This window comes from Telmatherina bonti (genome assembly GCF_933228915.1).
Source record: "Telmatherina bonti genome assembly, chromosome: 5".
Taxonomy (NCBI): Eukaryota; Metazoa; Chordata; class Actinopteri; order Atheriniformes; family Telmatherinidae; genus Telmatherina; species Telmatherina bonti.
In genome coordinates this window covers 15863254-15880014 of record NC_136623.1, presented here as the reverse complement: position 1 = coordinate 15880014, position 16761 = coordinate 15863254, and the positions used below count along the sequence as shown (strand labels likewise).

The following is a 16761-nucleotide window of genomic DNA, read 5'->3' as shown; positions in this document are numbered from 1 at the left end:
AGTCAAAAACGAAGATCATCCACACACAATCCAACACTTGAGACATGAGCAATACTTCAGAGTATAGTTGTTGGTGGTTACATGTCTGGCTCCTCTTTACATTAAAATTTTATTTTTTATTTTACAGTCTACGCTTCTGACTCATTTTGATTGAACAACAACACCATCTCCTGCAGCATCCCCAGACTGAGAAACTACACTTCACAACATTGTGTTCCAGCCTTAGGCATGATGGGAAAGCTGCATTTAGTGTTACGTTGTAGGTAACAGATACGCTGAGGTAGTCTGATGGCGCTACAGTACATGATAGGCTGGACTTTGGTAGAAAGCTGTAGAAGATTGTGGCTGGTCCAGACAACTTGTAGACATAGTTTTTCAGCTAAGCAGGATTGTAGTTCTTTGTAGGAAACAAGGACAACTTCTACAAAGACATCCATCATTACCTATTAAAAGTGTCTTACTGCAGCCTAACCATCACTTGTAAAAGTCCCCAGAGCAAAAAGGCCAACATTTGGAAGGCATCGAAAACTTACAAGATTAAAATTAAGTAACGGTGTGACTTAACGTGAATACTAGCGACTTCAATTCGATTCCTATTTGCGATATATATTCACAACTTAACCAGTTTACATACATGGACTCTAATGTTGTTTTTTTCTGCAACATTAGAGAAGCAGTTACATTACTAGCAGAGCAAGCAACATTTGGTGCAGTTTCTAGTGAAAGTTTGAAATGTATTGAAAAGTTGCCTTGACAACTTTGGCAGTGGGGGTCACACACACACACACACACACACACACACACACACACACACACACACACACACACACACACACACACACACACACACACACAATCTAGACTAGACTTTAGCTCACTGAAAGATATTCAGGAGGATAAAGGTCTGGATAAAGTAAATGAGACGTGTTATTTGTCACAGGAACTTGACAAATCAAATTATGCTCAATGTATTTTACATCTTAATCATATATTTAATAAAAAAAAAAAAAAAGAAGGTGTATTAGAAGGGAGAACAGAAAAGTTAGGATGTCAAAGTAAATGTGAAATAAAAGCAAACATATCTATTGATATATACATAGAGACCCCGAGCAGATCTTACTCTTATGAAATGGATCACAGTGTAGTGTAATGTCATCAGCGCAAAGTCCCAAGCTATGGGCCCCTTTGGCTTGTCATACTATGGAGATCTAACAATGGCGCATTGTTACATGACCAGCAGCTGTTATAAAGACACTTGCTGTTACAGACATACAACTTGGCTGATTTAGCAAAGAAATGCAAAAGGTTATTATCGGAAAGCAAGAAGAAAGAAAGTGGCAGAACAACAGATGAGGCAAGAGTCAACATTCAACCGATTCTCATTGATTGGAGATTAAATGAGACAGGATACAAGTCAAATGCCAAGCTAGGGCACCGAAGTGCAGTAGCACTGCTTTAACGTATGGAATTCACACACACAACGCCTACATTATGCCTGCTGTCTTGTTCTAGATTGCTTTTCATACTGCTGTGTTTTTATCACAGCATGTGAGCACACCCAGCAACATGTAGTGCTTTGCTCCATGTTGAGATAAAATGTTGTCATGCAGTGCAGAACATAAGAAATAACAGATTTTAGAGCACAATGCCGCTGTTGTTTTATTTCGTCTGAAAGTGCCAAGAGACTGGCTTTGTCCAAATGCAGCAAGCTCCACCGACCTGCGCCTCCAAAACACACCGATTAACAAGCCATACGCTGTTTATTTAAAACAGCAACTTAGCATTGTGAAGCAGTACGACGTGATTTAACATGTTTAATGGTTAGGTTTAGAGTTGCTGCTATTTGGATGCATTTGGACAGAGACGTGTTTGATGCAAGCTGAATGCTGGTTTGAGTTTCATGCTTCCAGGCATGAGAGAAAAACTGACCTTTGAATTCTGTGGCATTTAAGGCAAATAAATGTGTCTCATCCAAAAGTTATTCATCTCATTAAAGATGTTTGCAATCAGGGGAGAAATAAACAAATCTGAACTGCAGCTTCTTGTTCACAGCGGGGCATCTTTGTCCTGGTTGTTTTCTTTCTTGTCACACTTGACGACACACGGAAAAACTTGGGCTAATTTGCCTGAGGTTGTGTTTTTGCCTTTTTCCTTAACAACAAAGGGAGAGCTCCCCCCTCAACCCACTCCTTCCCCATGCACCCACGCCACACCACAACACACCACAGCGCTCCTCCCTTCCCTCTTCCTTCAGCTTGCCCTTTTTAGGCTGTTCCTCTTTTTTTCCCCATCTGAAAGAGGGATAGTATGACAGCTTTTCCTGCTTCGTGTGGACTGCAGCCGGGAGAGCGAAAACTCTGTTACTCACTCGTCTCCAACTCTGAGAGGAAGTTACCACCTCTTCCCCAGACTCTGTGCATACACACACACACACTCAGGCAGAGACGCACACACTCTTCAGGACTTAACCACAGCAGCAACCGTGAAAATCTCAGGGCTGCTTGTAGTGTGTTTTGGAGGGAAAGACTGAGATTTTCAGTTTGTCTGAGGCTCTCTGTGAGGACTGAACGACTTCAGGGGTAGGGGGGACGTTCTGCTCCCATCACTCACCGGGTGAGTTTGACAGTTTGTTTCGGCATTATTGTGGTGCCATAGAAACCTCTGAAATGTCGTAGCTTACTATTAAGAGTCAAAATGCTTTGCTGAGCATTGAAACTTGGCTAAGCAGGCTGTTATATGGAGAACTTCCATATGTTAAAAGTTTCATTTGTTACCTTGTTTGTTTATTTTTTTGTTTTTTTTATCACAGAAACTTTAAAGGTTTTACATCATGTTAAACACGACTTTTACTGTGATTGTTCAATTTCAGGAAAGTGTGTTAAACAGAAAAATAGGATTGCTTTGGAAAAACCACTTGCTTCTACATGTGAGGTTTATGATGACAACCACATGTTATTGCAGAATGATGCAGTGTTTTTGTGATTACCAGCACTGACAAAGCTGAATATTCAAATCCTCCCAAACAGGGTCAACACATCATTATGCAGTCCTGGCCACATATGTGTGTTTTCAATTTGTAATAGGTGAACCGATGCCAAACAAGGGCTGAAGCAGCATTAGTTGTGTCCAAAGAGAGCTGGGATAGTTTTTCTGTGCAGCTGCAGGTTTATATATATATATATATATATATATATATATATATATATATATATATTTGCAGTGATCAGTATGATGTCCTGCAATAATAAAAGCAAACCTCCTTTTATTTTTGGGGTGTTTTTCATAAAAAATATACACATGCATGTGGCTCTAGTTCTTATTCAACATTGAATTTCTCTCTTTTTTTAACAGAAGCTCATAGAAACATTCTTATGTGACAGAAGCTGACCATATGCTTGGCCTCTGTATTGTTTTCCTTTTTCCACTGGATATTTGCAGTTAGTACCTCTTATCACAAAAAAAGTTAAGTGTGGCAAAAGAGAGGTGATGGGTGGAGGCTGGACAGGGCCATATTGATCTCTGAGGTCTCCATTAATTTACACTAGCTGAGTGGGCAGATGATAGTTTAGCTGAGTCTCCTCTAGTCAGTCTGATAACCATAGTCAGTCTGGATGAGTGTGAAAGCTAGTTAAATAACCCCTCCAAGGCGGACTAGAGAAGTGCTGACTTCTGTATGACCTCTTTGTGTTATTTGAGCTAACAGACTTTCCTTTGCCCAAAACCCCACAGCTTCATTCATCAGTCGGTCAGTCTTATCTGTCCTGAGGATGGTTGTTAACCTGTTCTATTTACCCAGAGGTCAGAGGTGTGACGGGGATTTGACTTGCTTGTCTAAACCCCCCATGGTATCAATGCGTTTTCACGGGAGATACAGAAAGCTTCATTCCAGTCAAAGTCAGGGTAAGACTGAGAAGAGAAAAAAAGCCCACACAAAAAAGCAACAACCAAGAATTAAAGCCAACCTCCCAAAAGAAAATGGGTAAAAAGTGTAGCTATTCTATTTTTAATTACTGTTTTTGCGTTAGCAAAACGCATGTGAAGATGTGTTATTGTGATGACTAAACATATACACATGAAAGTGGCTGGACAAGCAAGCTTTATTTCATGGTGGTGTTATTTTTTTCTGGAGCAATAAAACCATAAAACAGTCATTTAATCTTACTTTCTCATTTATTTAGTTAGTTCTCAGAGTATGGTGTCAGGAGAGCATCATTATGTTCAGAAGACATTTCTCTCTCTCGCTACAGTTATAGCAGTAAGGCAATTTTTTTTGTTTAAGTTGTGCAAACACTGTTTTAGTTGAGCCTTCTCGCTCCTCCTTTGGTGGTTCACACAGACCAATCACAGGCAGCTCATGGCTCCATCAGTGTGTGTTTACACACAGCTAAATGTTTTGGGATTAGCTGAGTGACAACGTCAATGTTAAGTGTGGTGTAACCCAACATACCAGCATCCTACATAGACACGAGTTCAGCTTTGTGACTGCTTCCACTGAGGACTAAAACCAGTTATTTCTTCTACATCTTTCTACAGTCATTTGGCAGATGCTTTCATACAAAGTGACTTACATGTAATACATGATCAATTAACCCAAGCAATAAGCCTAACATGCATGTCTTGTGGGTGGGAGAGAAACTCCTAAATGAGTTTGGCAAGGAGATTTTCTCTTTTTTTTTTTTTTTTTTTTTTACAGCTTAAAGTGTCATAATATGGAAATAGTGTACTTACACTTTGCATTATTTCAAGTACTTTTCTCAGCTTTATGTAACTCCCCATTCAGTCCACTTTCATTGTAACATACAACAAATATCCATAAAAAAAACAAATATGAGCAGCTGACATAGAACATTATAGAGCATGAAGTCAAACCAGATCAGATGATCGTCAGCAGATCTGTTAGACCCCACAGTTGTTATGAACACCCAGCACCCAGAGTCTTTAAAATGCTGTTTATTTCTAATTGCAACTGCTGGTTCCTGCTTTTTAAACTAGTTATATATTTTCTGGGGAATGATATTAATAATACCAAAGCAAACAAAAAGGTCAATTGCACTTGCCATAAATGTATTGCAGAAATGAAAATGTTTTCTCTGAATCAATTTTTGTTCTTTTTTTTTTTTTTTTTTTTTTGCTAAGCGGGTTTCAATCCACCATGACCAAATGCTATGCCCTATTACTTTCCATATGTTCATTATACAGCCTACAAATATTCTGTGCAATCCCAGTTTGCTTGTGTTGCTTCCATCTGGCTGCAGACATGGCAACCATGACAAAAAGTTGCACAGGTGTGGCCTTCATTAGCATGAAGTTATGAAGCATTCTGGCTCTTGCAAAGCTCCACTGTCTCTGACACATCATGGCTCACAGATGTTTGACATGTTAAACCCTCTGGGTTTGCCTAAGCTTGCGCCCCTATCTTAGACAAACGTAGACACACATAGTTCCATCCATTCAACTTTTTATGAGTTTTGTTAAAACTTTCTGCTGATGCCAGACAAGAAGCTTGACAAAAAAACAAAAGCATGAATATAACACAAAACATACAACATACAACTGTGTTTCAATATTCACAGCTTTTTTGTGGTGTGTGAGAGAGCATTAGCTTCCACTTATCTCTGTTGTTTAAATTACATTTGTTTACAAAAGCATGACTGGAAATGAGACTTGCACCATGAATATTTAGAGATGCTAAAGGCATTACTCACCAGACACAGGAAGTCAGCAGGTGCTGACATGTACTGTTGAATGGAAAGAACACTAGATTAATATCATGTTAGATCAGATGTATCTTTTCTTACTTTTTTTAGATGGTGCACTTGTTTTGGACAAATTCTCCAGAAGCTATCATGCAACTTTTTATTTTTCTCCTTATGTCACCTTTAGATAATCTGCTATTGCTGTACCTTCTTTGTTTTTCATTTCAAAATTTGTGGGGGTTTTTTTTTAGTTTGGGAGGTTTACTTACTTATTCTTCTTGTAAATATATGATTATTCTAGCACAAAGACAGATGCACTGCTAGATTGTTTTAACACAGTAAAGCCCACTGACTCCCAGCAACTGAAACTATGCAAGCAGCCTTTATTACACTTAACTCACACACAGTCCTGTCAAAACAACTCTTCCTAAATCTACCTGACCCGGACCCTGTTCATGGATAGCATAAAGAGGGTTTTTATGGACCCGATCATAGCAAAGGCAAACATATGTTTTGTGTGACAGGGTAATCTAGAAGGTCTGAGTAATTGATACAGTATGTGATGCTTTTGTGCTTCTGGATGGCTGCCCAGATCGATGAAAAGGGTGAGATCATTGCTTTATTTTTGGAGCTTTAAATGAAAGATGCTGTGAATACCACTGCTTTAGTGCAGTGGTGTCAAACTCTGGTCCTTGAGGGCCGCTGTCCTTGAGGTTTTTGTTCTTACCCTGCTCCTCCACACCTGATTCCAATCAAAAGGATCCAACAGCTTCTTCTCAACTACTTCACAATGACCCATCACTTTTGTTAGGTGTGTTAAAGCAGGGATGAAGCAAAAACCTGCAGGGTAGCTGCCTTGGAGGACCAGAGTTAGACGCCTGAGCTGAGCATCACAGAGAAATGCTGAACCAGTTGGAATCCACAGGAGCACACATGGACAACAAGTGTCAACATAGTAAGATCTACTATACACACGCGCGTATATACAAATAAACCATGACAGCAAACACAAACACAGCTTCCAGCTGCCACGAGCTTGATTTGCTTCATAGTACCTCGATAACGTCTGCGTGAGGATGAAACACTGGGTATCTCTTCTTGATTTACATAGTAAAGCATTCTGAGTTGGCCTCACATCTGGAAAACATCTGGTTGCTATTAATCACTTACCCTAACCCCCAGCTCAGTCCCACATCTCTATTACCCTCTTTTTACCTGCTATAGTTGACAAAACATGGTCTTCGCAGGGCAAGCGGTGCACTGTGGTTCACTTTAATGACAAAAAGGGATTCTTGTCTTTTTTCTTATTTTTGTTTGCTTTCAGCCAAGCTGGAGTCAGAGTGGTATCGTGTTGACTTTATAACCCCACCGTTGTTGGAAAGTACAAAGTCTGCAGTTAAATAATAACTGGCAAACAATGCCGTATTGGGTTATTCTGTGTTTACTCTTAGAAATGTTTTTGTCCTTGAAAGAGAAGCTATTGAGTCTTCGTCAAATAAAGTGCATGCTCAAAGCTAAATAAGTCAACATGTAAAACAAAGCTTTCTTTCAGCTCAATATCAGACGCAGATATGTATTCAAGAAGTTTGGATGGGAGTCACATGATGTGCAGGAGAAGAAATTTCAGTTTTGGTGCTGCACATGTAGATAAACTCTGTCTGAATTTCTAACTAATTCAAACCCATTCAAACTTGATGAAGTTTGGTTAAATAAGTCCTAAGTTTACATTCTCTGGCAACTGCATTTGAATCTGGATCGTTTTAAGTCATAATATCCTAAAAAAGAATCCGATTACCTTTTGGAAAGCAAAAGTAATTCATTACTTTGCTGTGATGGCAAAACAGTCTTCTCAAGGCCCAGTCATGTGACAGTTGTGGGGCTTTTAATGAACACATTTGGACCTCAGAGTTCACAGTTCTGTTTTAGGGTCAAGGGGCCTGGGGGACTTCTATAAAGCATAACATACCTTCATGAGATGTTTCTGTGGTGTTTTCTCACAGCACAGCAGAATGCTGAAATGATGTAACAGCCAGCTGGTGTTTGGCAGACAAGTCAAAAGTCATGTTGTAATCCCCCTGTTACAAATAGCAATGTTGATTAACTTTGGAGTTAACTGACATTCTCACTGTGCCTTGTCTACTGACTAATCTTAAAAGCTGTTGTTTATAAGAAACTTTTGCCAGTGTTTACATTTTATTTGTCATGGCTGTTTCCAGGACTGCATTAATATGTTCATCCAACTCCCAGCACATCTTGTGTGGACTGATTATTGTGCAGGTAGAACGTTGCAGAAAGTTTGCCCCTGGTTTTTGCTTTTAGTCCAAGAGAGAAGCTTAAAGCCATATTACTGAACTTTGACAGATTGTTGCTCTCTGACATCCTCTTACAACTGCTAATTCAGTATCTGTCTTGTGTTCTGTCTCTTCCCTGAGTTCTCTCCAACCAGTAAAAGTCAGTCCCATGTTGACTTCTAACTCTCTGACACTTTCTTTCCTCCTTGAGTCTTCTTGTGTTTCCTTGCTGAATGAGACATGCTGCACGTTTTTAAAAAAAAAAAGTCAGAGTGTTGATATCCAGTTAAAGCAAAATGCATGTAGTTGTGATGTGCAGCTTCTCAGCTCATGGATGCTCCATCAAAACGAGTCAGAAAGGTTTGTGTTTAGAATCCCACAAAAAGTTATAGTAATAGTGATTCTGCTACTATGGAGTTGTTATCTTGTACTGCAGCTTGCTAAGGGCTCAAGCAACTGATCCAAGTTTCCAGTTTTCTGAGTCACTTGGACTTCTCAGCTTTGTTATGAGTCAAAAACTCCTCTTTCATATCAAAACTACTGAGAAAATGTCCCTCCAGGCATTTCCATTGGACCATATCAAACAATCATCATCTGCAAATGTAGACTGTGTTGTTAAGAATCGTGAAAAAGTTTGTGTCTGTGGCGTCTTACCAAGCCTGATATGTTGTTGGGATTCACTCTTCGTGTTAAAAAAAAGCCTGGAACAGGCCAGCGAGTGGACCTTGATTCTATTTTAAATGGATAATTCTCATTTGACGAAGCGGGATCACTGTTTGTGAACTTTTGTTGAAGACAGAGGAGCACATCTGAGCATCGGATCTAAGTTTATCACATTTTTCTTCATCAGTTTGCTTTCATTGAAGAGAAAAAGGAAAAATGAGAAGGGAGACAGATACTGGTGTGAAATTGAGTTTAGCGCACCCAGCTGGGGTAAAATCCAGTTCTGGCACTCATTTCTGGAAATTTATGCAATTGTTCCAACATGGATTGTTCAAACGATTAATCCTTTGCGAGTGTTGTTGAGTCTCAAAACCAAACTATGTGGAAATCCTCAGACCCAGGTCTGTTATGGGTAAAACTCACCTGGTGCTCCATGTCTTCATCCTGATGACAACCGCTTGCATGTTCTGTTTCTAAATGTAAGCACCTCCATCCCTGACAGATACTCTGCCAGAGCTTGACAGCAAGGGAAGCAGGTCTGACAATACACACAGCCTAAAACACAAGAGCCTGGTGTCAAGAGGAAAAGAAGAAACATAGTTTCTCCAGAGACCCAGCCCTTCAGAAGCTGCCTGGATCTGAAGAAAACTCACCATAACTTCAACAATAAATTTCCTTTACCCTGCTGACCTATGAATGCTTTTACAGACACTGTAAACAGAGAACTTGGTCTGGGGCACAGTTCTGTTTACCAAGTGGAAAGTAATGGCCTGGAGCTCGGCTCTGTTGGGGAGAACTTGAACTTGCATTATGTTTTAGAGCTTTGGGACTGTTCTCTGGCTCGATGACATGTACGATAAATGGCATTTAAAGCCATCCAGCAGAATTTTTTCCTGATTCAGTTTCGGTTTCTTTGGCAGTTTGTGGATCGTTTTTAATGTTTTATCAGCTGCTTAGAGAATTTCTTCACAAGTAAGACAATGAGTTGAGCCAAGGCAGAACTCTATTACGGTATATTTATTTAAGTGGAACTTGAAGAATGTGCTCCGCAAGCTGAAAATAGTGAATTAAAAGACCCAGATTAGTGTGTTTGATGCTGCGCATCATTAAGGCCAGACAGTTACTTCAGTAGCAGCCACAGAATCAAAGCAGCAACATTTTAATGAACATAATCAAGAACAAAGACACTATCTGCCATAAATCCTAATGGCAGCCTCTGTGATCTCGCCCACTGGGGGATCCTGTGAGTGGACTCAAAGCAATGAAATGTGATTAAATATAAACATGGCTATTTTCTTCCACTGGAGTTATTCTCATGGAAACCACATTTGAGGCAGCTTCACAGAAATGTGATGTATTAAAAATATTTCTTCCCTGCTGTGGTTTAGTATGAGTCATTACTATTAGGAAATAACACAGACTGCCCTCCTGTGTAATCTGACCTTTTCATATTTTGTGTACGAATCAAGTGTGGCTTGACTCCATCCACAGATTCCCCTGAAAGGTTAGGATTTTGATTTCTCAATTGTGGAAGAGTAGTATTGTGGTTGGATGGTTTATAAAATGTGTATTACTGTCAAAAGTGCTTCTGTTTTGTAACCGTTTTGTTTTGACAGTCTACATCTGTCAAGGCGGATGCAGAGATTATTGGCTGAAGGAATGGTTGATTTTGCTAGCTTAAGATATATTTAGCCTTCTTCATAAAGTTCTCTTAAAAGTACCAACACATCGTATTAATAGATGAAGAATTTCACTCTTGATTTGGAATGTTTTTACTGATTCTGTCTGATCTCATCACAGCATTTTACACCACTGAACACATCTCACTACAAAGAGTTGAAGGTATCAGGATCGAAGGGGATTGCTTCAGGCTTGTTTATACATATCTATAAGCTACCTTGCTGTTTGCACATGCAAATGAAGCCTTGTGAAGTTCGTCATGTTGTTCCAAAGGGTTCTGATATGGGACAAATTCTGTTTACTCTAAAGCTTCCTTTTGGGCAATATCACTGTAAACATGACACACTGTACATTTCCATTGTTATACCGATGACACTTAGCTCTATTTACTTATCAAGCCAGAAGAAAAGAACCAGTTATAGAAGTTATAGACTTATTTTAGACACATAAATGCCTTAAATGAGTAGGCACCACAGTCATTTCATTTGACTCTGAAAACCTTGGAGAATCTTTGGCCAAACAGTTATTCTGACAGCATCAATTTGGTTTTCTGGTACTTCTTTTTACAAAACCAAGATCTGTCATCAAATTAATTAAGCACTAATTAAAATATTTAAGTACCCCTTAAATATTTTGATAAATATTAAAGTTCAAATGAATTCATGAAAATGTTATTAATTCTTGGGGTTGAGAGTACTTATAAATACTGCGAGGAGCGATGGTTGTCATGTGTTTGTGCTGTTGGATTAAATGCCTCTCAAGTCTATGGAACAATTAGAAATGCGTCTCATTACATTAAAAGATTTTAATGGGGGACCACTGTTCAAACTTCAACATCTTACGGTCCTGTCACACATGAGTTCTTTGCTCTTGTAATTAAGGTTTAGTCTGCAACCAATGGTCAGGAATATCTAGATCCCTACAGTGAAGCACTGATTACTAACTTTCTGGCTTTTAACGCTTCATCTGTGTTTTGCTTCAGGATGCACTTATTATAGAGAAGCTCTAAATTTGAGTGAAACTAATAAATCCCATCAATGACATCTGTGTACAGTAGGCAGCTCAGTCTTCGTGTCATGCTCATTTTAGACAATAGCAATGATGCCAAAGGAAGTCTCTGACATAGCTGTTGTGCCTGCAGAAAAGGACGGGCCCTGGGATAAGGAAGAGCAATTGTGGTTATCTCCAAGTGGATAACAACAAAAATATCATGCTACATTTAGAGTTTCTCTTTCACTCAGCTCCTTCAGCCAAACCAAAGCAAACAATCCCTGTCAGAAATAGCACTCGACCTCTTTGCAGGCCACAACAACATGCCATGTTTTAGTTATGTGGGTTTTCATGTAACTCAACAGAAATAGCTCATTGTGGACTGGCAAATCGACTAAAACTGAACTTTTCCTTTCTTACCAAAGTCGGAATTTGTTTTCATTTTCATTGACGTACAGAAATATTTTTCTCTACATTGTTAAAAATGTGAATGGATGAGTAAAAAGATTATTTAATAGTCTGCAGCATACAAAGGACTCAGGAAGAGGATGCCTGAGTGTTTAACCTGAGGATATGAAGCAGGAAAGAGCAAACGATAAGCTAGAAGAGAAAAAAAATAGGACTAAGCATTAACGTCACAGGACATCAGGCGTGGCAAAGACGTGTGCTGCGGCATGTTTGGCCAAATCATTCAAAATTATGGGGAAAGCTGCTTTTTATCTTTAAGGTTTAATAGGACTGAGGTCTGCAGAGCTCACTGAACAAATTTTGTTTAGATTTCCACTAAAACTTTTTTTTTTTTTGTTTAGTTCTAGCCAGTGTGCGTAACTACAGCAGTTGTTTGGTTTGGCTGCAGCTGCTCTCGAATTAAATAAATCTGCAGTGTTAATGTGTTTTCATAAATTAAAGACATTTAGTTTTATGCACAATATTTATAAGTGGATTTTAATAACATAATAAAACACAATAATACATCAAGTCACAAATGCATGACTATAAATGAAGGTCTAATTTTTTAAGCGGTAGATCTGCGATAAGCAAAGCAAACTGGGTCGATAGGAGGAAACAAATGACTGAAAGTTGAGCCATCTGAACTGATAGAAGTACAAACTTCAGCACAAGAGATGCAGGTCTGTTAATAATTTCCTTGTTTGGGTAAAACTAGAACACAACAACACAACAGGACAACAAGATAATTAGATAATTAGTGTTGTGATGGGCTTTAAACAGGTCTCCAGCTGTCATTAACCAGCAGTTACGGATTCCTGAGACGTGAAGTTCAAGTTTGCTGCATTCCAGTGCGAGAAGAGGTTTATTGCTGAGGATGTCAGTCATTTGCTTTGTCCTTGGCTTGAAAAGTCACCGATGTCATTTGAGCTGTTCACATTATTACCCCTGAGACAAAAACAAACAAAAAAATCTCATCAAAATCCTCGGTTGGATATCCTGCTTGGATAATGATTAATAGATTCCTTTAGACTGCAGGAGGGAGGAAATGAACTTGGTCATCTAAAAAAAAATGGTGGAAGCTTGCCTGGAAGACAGTGCAGAGGTTCATCCCAACTGTGAGGCGCATAAACAAAAGGTCGTCGTCTTCTCCAAGTGGGAGTTGGCCTGGAAACCAAGTTGCCATAGTGACTGTGCTGTCAGTCAGCCCCCAAGCACCATCTCAATCAGGCACTGTGTGTAAAGCACAGAGGCTCTGTTAAAGCAACTGCAGCTGGCAGAGGAAGGTTTCCTCAACACAACGACAAGTTAGAAAACTTCACAACTCTGCATTTTTAAAGTTTTAAAGTTTTTTTCATTTTATTTTAAAGAGTGATTCTGAAGAGCTTATGTTATTTTCTTTACGTATCAGACCTGTTATCTGTGACCACCTTCATTGCAGTTTGTGACTAAGTTGGGTTGTGACAATGGGAATCAGTATTGTTAACAGTTCTCAACATTTGCTTTCTGCACTTTACTCCATTTCGTAGCTAGGAGTACAATAAGGAGTAAAATTTAGGAACATAACTATATAAATCACAAATTCATCAATGTTCCATGTAGGAGGCCTTTTGAAATTTAGTTGATATTTCCTGACTTCTTCATTTCTAAACAATAATAATATAAATTTAAAGGCTAGAGAGGAAAAAGCAGGAATGAATTTGACTTGAAAGTTACCCCACTACTCATAACAAGGAAAGAAAAAATAATTAGGCAAATTTACATCATCCAACTCAAACCTACATCACTGTTAGTTTGGCTCGCTTAAATAGTGTGTGGCTACCCATGTGAACTTCACACAGTCCCACATAAGTGCTTAAGTAGTCTGGAACACCCTTCATTTTAATTCATTAATTAATTTAGGCATAAAGGTATTAATTGTCTTGTTTTTTTTGCACCGTAACTAACAACTAGCACATTTGCAGCGTCTGTGCATTCTAAAGGCTGAAAAGCCTGTCTCTGGTCATCGCCGGACAGCGTATCCTGCAATAGGCCTGTCGTTGTTTGCATTGCAGACGCCTCAGTGAGTTTGGATCTAATGTAGCTTGACGTCTCTGTGTGTGTGTGTGTGTGTGTGTGTGTGTGTGTGTGTGTGTGTTTGCTCTTGTCTCAGGGTGGCCAAATGAACTGTTTAGCCTGAGGACGAATGAGCACAGGCCTCGCTTCAACAGCAAGGCAGAGAGAGACGGAGAGCAGCGTGATCATTCTGCATTGGTTCTGCAGCTTCTCTTCACATTATGAGCCGGGACTGAGGACTTGCTTTGGGGTTTTAATTTTGTGGTAAGTTTTATACCTCATCTATACTCTGGTTTGTGTTTACTTCTGTTTTTACAGGAAAATATTTGCTGTGTTTTGAAGTTCATTAGTGGACCACATTACACATGGTTTACATATGTGTGGCTTTCTGCTGGAATTGGGTAAGGGCGTTAGGGTTAAAAACAGCATCAGCAAACAAGCACAAATGGGACATATATCACTGAGGTAATCCCATCATGATAGAGATCAGGGACTGAAGTTATCAGTGGGTGCAATTATGAGGTAAATGCAAACATAAACATGTGGTTTATGCAATTTGAGGACATCCATATGACCAGTACATAGGAACAGCGACATGTGGTTTGACTTAGAGAACTGTGCTTGCAGGTTGGCGAGAAACTTCTTCAGAGTTCTTCATCATTTGACATTAAGAGAATGCCTTCTCCAAAGCCGGCCACAACACAAAGCACATGTTAAAAGAAGGGTGAAGCCAGCCTCAGTTGGAAGACTTAAACGCCTGTAGTTTAGTTTCTGGTGCCACTTTAATGTTGCTACAATATGATTTCATCAGGTCAGGGAGATGAGAAAAGCCAGAGTCAGCAGGAAAGTGCCACAGGGTGAAGGAGGGGAGGAGCTGGAAAGGTTAATGAAGGAAATGCAGAAAAACTGAGCAGCACAACATGACCCTGCTATGATGCTCCATGCAGGAATATCCAACAAATGTTTCCTTTTAGATGAGAAAAGCCTTTGTCTCTGCTGAAGACAAAAACTACTGTGTGAGGTTTTAGCATCAGGGTTACATAAAGGACTACAGGAATCATTTAAGAGGAAAAAAAATAACAGACTTCAAACAATAATGAACCTGAACCACATGGCTCCATTGGTTTTACTTTATGAAAGACTTCCAAGGGAGTTGTGCAAGTTCTGACTGTGCGTAGGAATGGATACAAACACAATAGAGGTCATCAGACTCAGAGGATGTCAGAACGATAGACCACTTAAATGTCAGGGACACAGTGTCCAAACAATGCAACACACTGGCCTTCTCCTCTGGGCTTCACAAATTGATTCAGGACTCCCATCAGACAGGAAGGAATCCTTTGTGACCACTTGGAAAACTGACTCTTGACCTCATTTATAGAGGGTTGCCATGGTTCAGAGAGAAAGACGGAGGCATAGAGCCATGTGCCAAGTGCATTATGATGATCCCAGATGAAGGCAGTACTTAAGAGGGACACAGAGAAGCTTTTGTTGGAGATTTGGAGGCCTCGTCTCACCCACCCAGAGGCATATGAAGAAGTCAGTGGGTTTGACATTCAGGCGCTGCACATAATGCAACACTGGAGGAAGTGTTTTTGGGAAAGATTGTAAACACCTGAAGTCAAAGTGAATGCCATTTGGCGCATGTGTTTTATTTTTCAGGAGTGAAAAAGCGAAGTCAGAGTCATCATGGATGTCAAGAAAAAAGAAATGGATCTCCTGAGCAACAGCATAGCTGCATTTGCACACATCAAAGGTAGGTTAAACTTGAACAGAGAGCGATGTTCGCCATGCTGAGAGACACGCTCACAACTCCATCCGATGTTTGTTTGTCTCCTTTCTTCAGCAAATCCAGAAAGCTTTGGCCTTTACTTTGTGCTTGGAGTGTGTTTCGGCTTGGTGCTGACACTCTGCCTCCTGGTCATCCGCATCTCCTGTAAACCGCGGACCAATGTGGCCCCCTCCACACCTGAGAAGAAACACCTTAAGGAAATCAGTGAGGAGGACGAGGAGAGTGATGATGAAGATGAAGAGGCGGAGGATGTAGAGGTGCCCGTCCTGTTGCCCAGCACTGAAATCCCTGTTGGTAATCACACCAGCCAGTCGGACGGGACACTGAGCGTGAACGTATTCACTTCAGCTGAGGAGCTGGAGCGTGCACAGCGGCTGGAGGAGAGAGAGCGCATCATACGGGAGATCTGGAGGAACGGCCAGCCTGATATCCTGGGGACGGGAACAGGGACTATTGGAAGAGTGCATTACTACTAAGATGCATGATGCTACAAAGGGAAACACTGTACACTCTGAGGAGTTACATAGACCTATGGGTGGGCTGGATTTCTTTGAAGTCAGAGAGTCTGTGTTTGATGCAAAGTGACTTGTGAAACAGTTAAAAAAAAAAAAAAAAAAAAAAAAAGCCATGGTGCCACATTTTATATACTTGGCTCTGACAGAGCTGAACTTTGAGATATTGCACTTTCTCTGTAGCATCTTATGTTATTCCCAACTGACTATATATATCTGAACCAGGAGATGTCTTACGGGCTCATTTTCCCATGTGGACATGGTGAAGTATGAGTATACAAGCTGAAGGACTTTTGACATAATCCGTCTATTAAAATTTAAGGTGCTTTGTGTCAGAAACCGAGTGTTTGTGTGTATGTGTGTGTGTAATAAGTAAAAAATGAATGCAATAATAATAGCAAAGCACAGACAATCTGATGACAGAGAGCTGATGTCTCAAAAACACAGTTTTACTGTTAAAAATGTTTTGATTAAACACATTATATATATATATATATATATATATATATATATATATATATATATATATATATATATATATATATATATATATGTGATACTGTGTTAAGTGAAACAATTTAAATATCTATTATTAAATATCTATATATTTGTGATAAATGTCTGCAGAGATTATT

General features: G+C 39.6%; 1 protein-coding gene across 1 annotated transcript; it reads left to right on the top strand.

Moving 5' to 3' along the window:
- The first annotated feature begins 2386 nt into the window (after positions 1-2386).
- On the top strand, positions 2387-16592 carry eva1ba (eva-1 homolog Ba (C. elegans)). The gene is made up of 4 exons (XM_079239955.1): positions 2387-2613; positions 13920-14086; positions 15485-15578; positions 15669-16592. The coding sequence occupies exons 3-4, from the start codon at positions 15512-15514 to the stop codon at positions 16088-16090; spliced, it is 489 nt and encodes a 162-aa protein (XP_079096081.1). The 5' UTR covers positions 2387-2613; positions 13920-14086; positions 15485-15511; the 3' UTR covers positions 16091-16592.
- Positions 16593-16761: the final 169 nt, after the last annotated feature.